Below are 11,788 nucleotides of genomic sequence, written 5' to 3'. Positions count from 1 at the left end.
CTGGCGACTATTATTGAATCCGAAAACCTTGAATTGTCAAAATGTGTTCACGGTGTTCCTAAAACCGTTATTAACAAAAAAATGACCATAAATTTGTCATACGGCATTCGAAAGATACAGTATCCAAGCATCTTCTCAGTGAATTTCAAAATGATCCATCGAGGGATTCGAGAGAAATTGCAATTTGAAGTTTTATGACACGTTTCTTAAGGCTACTAGCAAACACCCATGGGTTTGGTCCTATCTCTATAAACAATTTTTTTTGTCTACTTATTTAGTACATGGCATTCGAAAGATATAGTAATCAAGTATATCCCCTGCAAGTTTGAAAATATTTCATTGACGGAATCGAAATTTATAACGTTTTGGATGTGGTATGCGGTCATTCTACTAGACTTCAAGCGTGAATCCATGTTTGTCCATTGACTATTTAGATCGTTTATACGTGTCGCGGGTTTTAAAAGAAAAACTGACCATTTAATTACATAAATATAATGTACAAAAGGTGTTATTTATGTGGTGCACTGAAAAAAATATGAAAATAGGGTTGTCTACCAAACGTTAAATATAATGTGCAAATTAAAAAAAATGGATAAAAGTTGGAATGTTTACTTCAAAAGGCCATATCTCAATGGTTTGTTGACCGATTTTAATTATTTTTTCATTATTGAACAAGTAGACGTTTCATCGTTAATTTTCATTAAAAAGAATATAAGATAGAGTTGCCTACTTCAAACAATAGACAACATAATTATCCTCAATTATATGTATTATCACTATTTAGTGAATATCTTTGTATTCAAAACGATGACCTATACATTAGTTGAATGCAACGAACGCAAACTACAAATGATGGAAAAATAAAACCATAAATTTAAAAAATATGAAGGTGTTTGCTGATTCAGATCAATTTATGTTATGATACGGTTTTTGTTGGAAATTTTGCACAATCGCTGGTTGGGTTGACAGATGTTAAAACTGGTCAAAGGGGATGTTTTTAGTACAAGTTCATCTGCTCATATCTCTAACTATTGTCAGTTATATTGTCGAATTGAACTTATCATGAGAATTTGACATTCAGATGTTTATACAGCAATTGCAATCAACTAGTATATAAAAATGGATAGGCAGCTATTTTTAAAACAAAAATATTTACTAAATAATGATAATACATACAGTTGAGATCAACTGTATCGCCTATTTATTGATGTAGATGACTCTGTTTTATATTCTTCTTAATGTAAATTAACAATGAAACGTTTACCTGTTCAATAATGAAAAAATAATTAGAATCGGTCAACAAACCATTGAGATATGGCCATTTGAAGTAAACATTCCAACTTTTATTCATTTTTTTAGTTTTCACATTATATTTAACGTACGGTAGACAACCCTATTTTCATATTTTTTCAGTGCACCATTTAAATAACACCTTTTGTACATTATATTCATGTAATTAAATGGAAAGGTTTTCCTTTAAAAACCGCGACACGTATAAACGATCTAAATAGTCAATGAACAAACATGGATTCACGCTTGAAGTCTGGTAGAAAACCCATCTATGACCACATACCACATCCAAACCGTTATAAATTTCGATTCCGTCAATGAAATATTTTGAAACTTGCAAAGGATATACTTGATTACTATATCTTTCGAATACCATGTACTAAATAAGTAGACAAATATTATTTGTTTATAGCGATAGGACCAAACCCGTGGGTGTTTGATAGTAGCATTACGAAACGTGTCATAAAACTTCAAATTGCAATTTCTCTCGAATCCCTCGATGGATCATTTTGAAATTCACTGAGAAGATGCTTGGATACTGTATCTTTCGAATGCCGTATGACAAATTTATGGTCATTTTTTGTTAATAACGGTTTTTGGGAACACCGTATTCACAAAAAGCAAGCTTTACAATACTGTATTTCTGAATATTATCCAAATAATATCTTATCGGTGGGTTAAAGTGCGTCACGCACCGATGAGCCAAGCCATCACTTTCGTCGACTGAAATCAAAAACATCGTTGAACAAGATCATGGCAAGTCAGTGAGTAACAAAACCATACGAATATGACGCCTGAAGAGCGTTTGATCTCCCTTATTGCACAACATAAACCACTTATTTCTAAAAAACAATTCGGCAACTAGAGTAAACTTTGACGTAGCATTATATGGGGGAGGGGTGAGTTTTATATTTTGTGATGAGGTGTGACAACAGGGGGGTAGGGGGTCATGTCATGCTACGTAGCTGTTTCGAAGGGGAATAACTAGCATCGTTCATTTAAAAAAAAAATACCAGACAAGGGGGGGGGGGGAGAGTTTCCGTCAAGGTACGTAATTACCAGGGGAGTATTTAGAGGGTTGTGACGAAATGCTACAATGGGGGAGGGGGTGCTTAAAATCACTCAAAAAATTCTACGTCATTTATGGATGGTCCCTAAGTTGGACGGAAATAAGTCTGCAATTTTATGGACAAATGTTTTTGAGGCGATTAGTCGAAATTTAATCGATTTTGGTCGGACAGTAAATTATACGTTTTATTTCCAGCAACGAGGCATCATAATTCTCAGTATAGGTACCATAAAATTAGTACAACAGGGTGGCGGTTCTATTGTGTATGCTTTTTCATGGCACTGGACCAATCGTGAACGTTGATGGAAGAATGGATCGAGGATCATATGAAGCCATCCACCAGTCTATGTGGTGAACATTTATACACGATAATGTCCCTAAGCATAGATCTCGGTTCATTAAACGGGGGCTTTCTGATCAGATGGGTAATGTTCTTTAATAGCCTGCACACCGTGCAGACCTAAATCTAATAGAAAATCTGCGGAATGACGTGGAAAACACGTCAAAGCGAAAAAATCATAGAATCTGAATGGTCTCTGGAACTCAGAGATTCTGAATGGTCCTGACATGAAGTTAGAGAGCTGTTAATTCTAATGAAGTGATGTCGTAAGCTGGGAGAAAGCGTCCCCCGTTGTCTAGAGACTGCTTTCAATCAAAAAATGTTTCCCGACTAAGTACTAAACAGCTATGAACCATTGGTCTTGATCTAGATCAAAATTAACATCACTGGGTGTAAATGGAGTTCAAACGAGAGTAAAATTCGATCGTTCATTCGTTGTAAAAAAATCTATTTGTCTTAATTAGTTTTTAATCCTTTTAATTATAAAAATCGATGTTGTCAAACTTCGCGTTTTTTGAAATTTTGAAAGAAAAATCGATTTTATTGAATTAATAAAGGCTTTTACTTAGCACCTACATATCTGTCGTAATCCCCACGGAGGAGTTTGAAAGCCATTGCTAAAGTCATCTAGATGGGTAATTATAAAAGCTTAGAGATAGGTAATTCTAATGTCATATTCATTATTTTTGGTCCATAAGAGGCCGACTTTATTTTTCATCCTTACCAAATGAAATACGCTTTAACGCTAGTATACTACCCATGATCGCATATTTGTCCCATTTTCAATGGGATTTCCTATTTTTATGGAAGTGGTTTCGCTCATGGGCAGTACATGCAGAACTAAATACGTATCGCTTGTGCACGCGGTCTTCCGACGAGACAGGGGCTTGATACAGACTCAACAAGCCGCTCAAAAAACTCACGCTCACGTTACGAACAAGTAGGAAGAAAATACGGATCGGAACAATCCCATTTTTCGAACTGTAAACTAACCTTAAAATAGATTTTGTCAAACATCGAACCGAAAAGATCAGATGCACAAAATCGATTTTTCAACCTGAAAAAATCACGGCAGTTAAATTACGAACAATTAAAAAAAAAGGTTTGAAATCGGTTGAAAACTTTTTCGGCAATCGTAGTCACCGTAGACATTCTTAAAAAATCTTGAAAGTTTGAGCGAATTCTATACATTTCTTTTACAAGAAATGTAAAAATGATTTCGAGATAAGGTTGGACAGAGAATGCGCAAAATTCGCAAACGAAAAAAACAGTTTTTTTCCACACCGTATGTCAGATCTTCATAAAAATCAATCAGCGTATGTAGAATGTTGTTACAGTACTGCTGATTGATTTTTATGAAGATCTGACATACGGAGTGGAAAAAAACTGCTTTTTTCGTTTGCGAATTTTACCCTTTTTCTGTCCAACCATAATCGCGTTTAAAGTTTCAAGTATAATCCACGCCTTTGTAAAATAGCAAAATGAAAAACGCTATAACTTTGCGTCTACTGCTCCGATCTCTATAAAAAAATTGGGATAACATTCTTCAGAACCTAATCTTTAAGATAGCAAAATAAAAGAAAATCGATTTTTTGACCGACCTCAACATATGTAACCCCTTAACCAGTTGAATTTACTTAAATTTTAGTAATGTGTTTAATTTGAATCAATTCAAACCCCCAACTCACACCACCTCCTTCTCTTTCTCCTCTCACTTCCAATCTTACCGCACTCTTCTGGATGAACACATAAAAATATTTTGCATTTCACTGGTTTATGATCTTATATTCGAGAAAGTTTTGGATGATCGCCCAGATTTTTCATACGGTAATTTTGGTAAAACGGAAGTCTAGAATTTCAAACTGACGTCAAACATCGACCTATTCGTATTCGTCAAGACCATTACGAAAATACGCATATTAATTGAGTTAAAGAGAATTTCATTAAGCCGAAAAAAGGACTTCCAAAGATAGTCTAAGTCTTTGGCTGAGGGTTTTATTACGCGGATTTTCGAATTGACGCGTTTTTATTTACACGGATTTTTGAATTGACGCGGTTTTTTACACAATTTTTCTAATTAACGTGTTTTTATGCTAAATCCGCGTAAAAACTGCGCATAAAACCGTGTAAAAAACCTGAGTGTAATTTATATATTGCATTTAAACTAGAAATCTAGCAGAGGCAAGAACTGAAGAGGAAATTACATAGAATTAGGAACCTAGAAATAGATTTGTGCGCCGAAGTATTTTCGATCGGCGGCGGCGTAAGCGAAATTTTCAGTCGGCGGCTTTGGTGGCGTCACGCTGTTGGTACCTATCGGCGAAGGCGCGTTGGCGTGTGTCGGCATGACGAATATCGACAGCTTTGCAACCACACAAAAGCATGGTAGTACAATCCCTCACCAGAATTATCGGTTTCTATTGACTCATCACTATCACAACTCCATGGATAATAAATAAATAAATAAAATCTTGTTTTCATAAAAATAGATCACTCAAAAAATACATGGCGTTGTACTCGAACCGAACGTTTAATAGGGTTACAGTGGTTGTGTCCGCGTGGCCTCTTCTCACCCCAGTGGGTCTGGGTTCAATCCCATTCGAGGTCGTCTAGATTTTCTGAGATTAAAAATTAAAAATACACTCTAAACCACATCTTAACCCTGCACAGAAGCAGTTTTAAATATTTTTGCGTTGAAACCAAGGAAAATAAAGAGAAATCAACTAAACAAAAGATTGTATACAATTGTTATAACCCCGCTTTGAAAAATTATGAAGTTGTCTTATATCAAATGCTGGTACCTATGACTGTTGGTCGGTGAAGTCAGACCGGACTAAGTTGTAAAATCTTAAAAAGTTGAGATAATGAGCACTGGATAAAGAATTTCTTCAGCTACATTCGACTTTTGTCAGAATTGTAATATGTTACATCTAGCATAAATTATGGCAAAAATAAATTTCGAATTGTAATGTGAAGGATGTTGCGATTGAAACTTTAAACTCGTTTTTCTCGTAATCAATACGATGTCACTTATTTCGGTCTGACTTAACGCCGACCAGTTGTAAGCAGCAGCAAACAATAGTCCACGGACATGATTAGAAATAGTTTGAGTTTCGTGAAATTACTCAGGTAAAAGTACTAACAATATTGTATACTTCAAGAACTGCAAACAATAGTCCACGGACATGATTAGAAATAGTTTGAGTTTCGTGAAATTACTCAGGTAAAAGTACTAACAATATTGCATACTTCATGAACTGTTACACGAGAACAACTGGAGAATCGTGACTAGCATACTAGGAATCATGAACCGATTCAAAAATCTGTGAATAATCTGCTGAGTTCCGTGAAATAGTTCATGTGCAAATATTAAGAAGATGCACAAAATCGAAAATTTTAATAACTATTTTAATATTTTGGATGTGGAAACGTATTTCGTGAATTTATGAACTATTTCACGCATACAAACGGTTATTCTTATTTCATATGCTCAAAATCATAACCAGTTCACGCAGCAAGAATGGATCCATCAATAAAATTCCAAGTTTTTCGAAATAGCTCTTAATTTTGTGATCTGGGGCCCTATTCTCACAGTCACGTCACCTAGTGACTAGAAGGAAATTAACTCCTAGTCACCAAGTGACGTGACTGTGAGAATAGGGCCCCTGATTCACAACCACTAAAATCCAAACATTGTATAGTCAGACCACAAATAATGTTCTTCGATTTTTGGATAAAATTTTGAGTCAACATTTGGATTATGAATAAAGTTAATAGATGTGAACTAATTAACGGCGAAAAGAAAAACGGTTTGGTAATGACAATTAGAAAATACATGATACATACTCACGTCTTTAAACCGACCACAAACAAAACAATGGAGATTAATTTTCAGTTTTATTCTTAATGCATAATTTTCAGATTCGACAATGTTTCTTGTAGAACTAACATGGAATAATGTTTTAAAAACCTAGTTCAAAAGCAATATTATTAAATACTCGCACTGGATGAACCGCTTGCCGGTTTGCTCCGCTGACCGATCTCAAAAGTGCTCCATTAGCGCAACAGTCTATTCCTCCGCATCGGCAAACTTATCCTCGTCTGCAATAAGAATTAGTGTTATCTTTACCGTAGCGATAAACAATTAGTTCCCATGCATAAACGACCGTTACAAATCACAAAGGGTCTTACCGTCTAACTGCAGATTTCTCATGTCATCTACCTCCTGCAATTCGTCCTCCTCAGCTTCCATGTAATCTTCGTCCTCGCTGATAGCTCCCGGGTCTGGGTTCAGGCTTTGACATTCGCGCATGGCATTGTAAATTTCATCGACAATTTGTGGCGCCGACGGTTGAAGCCACATCTCAGTCATCTCGTTCTCCGACCCATCTGATTCGTGTCCCTCGTCGTGTTCGTCTTCTTCTTCTTCACCATTGGCATCGCCATTTTCGTTGCCATTATTTTGTGGTCGTCCATCGTAGAACCCAGGCCAGATCAAATTGATATCCAACATCAGATAGATGCATTTTTCCGGATTGGAAGATATCGCCTGCACACCTACCCGAGGCCAGGGTATGGAGATGCTACTGTTGCGCTCTTCGCAACTCCAGATTAGAGATCTAAAAGGAAGTTTTGATAGTGTTATGAGCGGTAGTTTCAGGTTGAGACATATTCTTCAACAATGCACACATACCCCTCAGTAAGATGTAGTTCTCCTGCAGGACCAATCAGATTGCTCCCGATTTTAACCTTGACATCCTCCGCCGAATAAACGATACCTTCAACCGGTGCGAAGGCTTCACCTATTGTAACCATTTTGCTCGACGCTTGCTAAAAATAGTAACACTCGCAAACATCTTTGAAAATGGATAACAGAAAAAGGCAACTTACATGGCTTATATGTTAATTAATTGTAAGTTAAAACGCTGTTTTTATCCAAACTAATCTGCACCACTCGTTTTGTTTTTGACGCTTTTGTATAGTTTGTAGAACACAAAACACATGTGTCAGTGAGAAAAAGAAAAAAAATGTTCGGAATATTTTGACGTAACAGGGGTGGTACTGACTCACGAAATATTTAGATCAACGTTGAAATATTTCAAAAAGGTATTTTCCCTTACACAAGAAAAAAAATTACTTAAATTTCAAATTCAGTGCTATTTACTGTTGCAATTTTTAAGAAAGAAGTAGCAGAACTTTTGATTTGACAGTTTGGAGAGATATCAGCAGAAATTTTTTCCTGATCAAATCTCGTAGTATCTAAAGAGCATCGAATTTTAAACGTGATAAAAATATCATTTTCCCCGTCCGAAACAATTCATGTTGAATCTAGGGGCAGATCACTTGTGATGCATTTTTAAAAATCAGCTAAATTAAATGCATTTCTTTCCATCAAAATAGAAATTTGCAATGTATTTTGCGTTGCGTGCAATGTATTTTGCGTTGCGTGTAAGACGTCAAAACCCTACAAAAAACTTGCCCTACATTCACTAAAACATCGAACAAAGTGAATCAGCGTAGGACGTTTGTTAAACAAACTTTTCTGCGAGGAAGTGCAAAATTGATGCAAAAATGGAAATTAAATACATTTTTTCTACTTTGATGCAAATGTGTTATACATTTCTAGAGTGATCTGCCCCTAGTGTTGAATTGTTCCCGATCGGATTTTTTACGGAGAGCTTTAAAATCTTGTGGCTTTTCCCGCGGTTGGGTTCAAGTTTGCAGTTCGGGAAACGTGTCACGCGATTTGGGTCTTTGTGTATTTTAAATGGAACTCGGGATTTCAAATCTCGTGGCGGGAAATGAGTCTGTACAAAAATGACAACCCAGCTTAGCAGACTGAAAAATCGGTTGGAAAAATTTAGTTGCATCGGAACAAGATTTAATAGTCATATTGTTCCACGAACGAAATCGGGTCCCGTATTTTTGACAAACGCTAAAGTCGGAAACTTTATATTCAAATATATGTTTTATTTGTTTGGTTTGGTAAAAAATTACAGTTGCACACTTTTAATAGGAAGAAGTGACTATTGCTCAAATTGATTTGGGTAAGGGCCAATTTCTTCAGCCTCGCTCAATGCTTAAGCCAGGTTTAAACGTACTGGTGAACCTGGTTTAAAAGTTAAGCGAGGGCGAATAAATCGGGCCAAGGGACGATTTCTTTTCCCTCGCTTCGCGTTTAAGCCAGGTTTAAACGTACTGGTGAACCTGGTCAAAAAGTTAAGCGAGGGTGCAAAAATCGGCCTTAAATTTATCAAAAATCATCCAGGGATTTCAAGAATACTACAATTCCAGCAACGTTGATTCCAGTCTGCTTTTTAAGAGTAAAAGGAAGATCCAGAATTGAAATTATCGATAAGTAATGCCAAGTAAGCGTAAATCTTCTATATTTTTTTTACATTTAATTAATTTAATTTAATTTACATAAAATAAAACAATATAAATTTCACCCTTTTTCTGCAAAAACCTGTCTTCTACTTATTTTTGAGATATTCCCAGTGAAGGTTAGGTGCGGTTCGAACAATTTTAAACTATCGACAGATTTACCTATTTAATCGTTTGATAGAAATCAAAATTTGACAAATTTCAGGTGTTTACAGAAAAAAATATTTTGCAATTTTAAATGTATTTTCATGCACATATTTGGAGCATGAATATAAATGTAAAGTTAAACTCCACCACAAATACACACGTCGTGTTTTTTTCAACAAATTTTATTATAATTTTACACGTTGATTGAAAATTACAGATTCATTGAATGAAAGTGTAAAATCATAGGCTTTTTGATGCTCTTATTGAGTGCATTTTTTATAATTTAATTTTCAATCAGATTTTTTATTCAAGCATTGTATGTTTACATTCGTATTGATTTTAATTTTTTGATGTATTGCGTCGACAGACACTCATGTTAAACTCTCATAATCATCGGTGCAACTATCTATAAATTCGTTGATTTCCAACTGAAGCGAATCAACCGATCAAAACCGATTTAATCGATGTGAAAATCGGGAGGATTTTTTATGGGGTCCCGGCACGGGATTTGAAATCCCGGGCTTCATTTAAAATACACAGTTACCCACATCTCGCGACACGTTTTACGAACTGTAAACTAGCCTTTAAGCAGATTGCAATAAAAAGAATGATACCCAACTTCTGCAAAAAATCGGAGACATAGTTTTGAGCCTGCACTTGTGGGATTTTTGCTAACCACAGCGCATAATCTAAGCTCTCGATCAGATAATTTGACATGTAGATAGCGAAAGCAGCGAATATTTGCCTAAATTCCTACAAGAATAGTCCACTAGCAGGATTTTGATTCAACAGATATTACTAATGTTCAATAAACGTGTATCTCCAATGGAGTGTATGGAACATATCGTAGATGGGTACCTTTTATTTCATTGATATCCCACTGAGACGCCCAAAAAATTGTTTCAAAATCGTTCAACACGGGTCCAACGATGGACGTTCGTTGAACGGTTATTTGGACGTTGTCCAAATTGGTCCAACGAACGTCCTTCATTGGACGATTTTGAAACCAACCGTTCTTAGAGGGATCTTTGGTTTGGGACAGGCTTAACGCACCGGTAAACCCGGTTTAAGGCTGAACCCTTCATTCTTGTTTAACTTTTAAACCAGGTGTACGAAGATAGAGGTAAAAGTTCCAATAGGGATCTTTAGAGATGTGCGGGTTACGGCAGTTTTTGATGCAGTTTAGTACTATAAGTGAATATTTCAAACCAACAAATAGAATTTGTAAACTTGAAACTATTGAAAAAAAAAAATTAAGTCTGTTTCCTTTTAGGACAATAACACATCCAAACCCATGCGACTTGCACGACTCTGTAGGTTGCCTCATCAGATCTACCAGAGTTTGTTGGTGAAACTTGGGATGGCAAGATTCAGAAGTACCAGATCATGCTGTGTAAAAATAATATGAGTTTACTCGTAATGACACCCAATATCAATATTTATGAAAAACTGACGCAATTTTGACATTAAAAATGTCTTACTCCACTATCTGGGGCTAGGTGTCATTCTAAAATCTAAACTATCTCCCATGTAACGAAACTATGTAAGGTTTGCACGCTTATAACTCCGATATTACTAGATGGATTTTAATCATTCATACACCAACCGATTCAGAAACACCTAACTTAAATATTGATAATAATTTAATATCTCCCCAATAAAAATAGACTTTTGGAAATTGATAAAATTAAAAAGTTCACGAAAAACGGGAAAATTACCATTCGTGAGGCAGATTTCTCAGACACAGCCGTCATTAGAGGGCACCTTAGTCGCTCAATCACACACGAAAAGTCATAAATAGAAGCGACGCATGTCCGTTTAAATCAGTTGTTGCTCTTATCCCATATGAGCAACATAGTCTCCGGACGATGCAATAAGCGCTATCGATTTTCGTAATTTATCAAATAATTTCATTTTTTCCACCACTAATCGATCAAGAAATACTAAACTTAAGATTGTTTATTAGTACATTATTATTGAGTACATTATTGAAAATTTAAATGGAAAATGAAATTTCATATTTCATGGAGAATCTTCATATTTCCGTTGGCGGGCGTGGGCTTCCTCATCACAGCTCTCAACCATACAACCAACTTTTCTTTTGAATATATTTTCTGGACAGACCAACCTATTTTTACTAGATGGATCAGCCAAATAATGCCAATCACCTAGTGAGATACTTGATTAATTAATAGATTACCGTTAAAAGACCTTCAATAAATTATGTTTTAATGGGGAGGGTATATAGCAAATTGTAACATAAAAAACAGGCGAGTGAGCAAGAACTTGAGTCGATATGTGTGATAGATAAAATTCATTTGCAGGCTCTTGAAAAACGCTACATTTTTAATGTCACCGTGGTCGTGTCCTGTACACAACCCTTTAATTTTTTTTCCAAATTAAAGATCCCTATAGCGATAACCACTCGAACAGAAAACAAAATCGAAATTGATCGTAGAAACGTTGAATTTAAAACAGTTTTATTTGTTAACAACAACTTTTCTTGTAACATCGATGAACTGATGATTCAGTCCCTCATGCCTCCAAAATCTACAACG

The 11,788-nt window shown here is 35.6% G+C and overlaps 1 protein-coding gene across 1 annotated transcript; it reads right to left on the bottom strand.

The window, feature by feature from the left end:
• Positions 1-6,583: 6,583 nt before the first annotated feature.
• On the bottom strand, positions 6,584-7,727 carry LOC131689558 (methylosome subunit pICln). Its single transcript, XM_058974748.1, has 4 exons — positions 7,590-7,727; positions 7,393-7,529; positions 6,891-7,318; positions 6,584-6,800 (listed from the first exon to the last, which is right to left on the bottom strand). Exons 2-4 carry the CDS (start codon positions 7,512-7,514, stop codon positions 6,769-6,771), a joined length of 582 nt encoding a protein of 193 aa, XP_058830731.1. The 5' UTR covers positions 7,515-7,529; positions 7,590-7,727; the 3' UTR covers positions 6,584-6,768.
• Between the last annotated feature and the right edge of the window lie 4,061 nt (positions 7,728-11,788).

Source organism: Topomyia yanbarensis, chromosome 3 (genome assembly GCF_030247195.1).
Source record: "Topomyia yanbarensis strain Yona2022 chromosome 3, ASM3024719v1, whole genome shotgun sequence".
NCBI lineage: Eukaryota > Metazoa > Arthropoda > Insecta > Diptera > Culicidae > Topomyia > Topomyia yanbarensis.
Note: the sequence above shows the minus strand (reverse complement) of the source record. Positions and strands in the feature narration are given on the sequence as shown.

What these genes read in the sequence shown, in the direction of transcription:
- LOC131689558 (XM_058974748.1), bottom strand. Translation starts at nt 7,514, where the DNA reads ATGGTTACAATAGGTGAAGCCTTCGCACCGGTTGAAGGTATCGTTTAT. An exon ending in GAACTACATCTTACTGAGGG is followed by an intron (nt 7,319 to 7,392) that starts GTATGTGTGCAT and finishes ACTTCCTTTTAG; the next exon opens with ATCTCTAATCTGGAGTTGCG. An exon ending in GAGAAATCTGCAGTTAGACG is followed by an intron (nt 6,801 to 6,890) that starts GTAAGACCCTTT and finishes TTCTTATTGCAG; the next exon opens with ACGAGGATAAGTTTGCCGAT.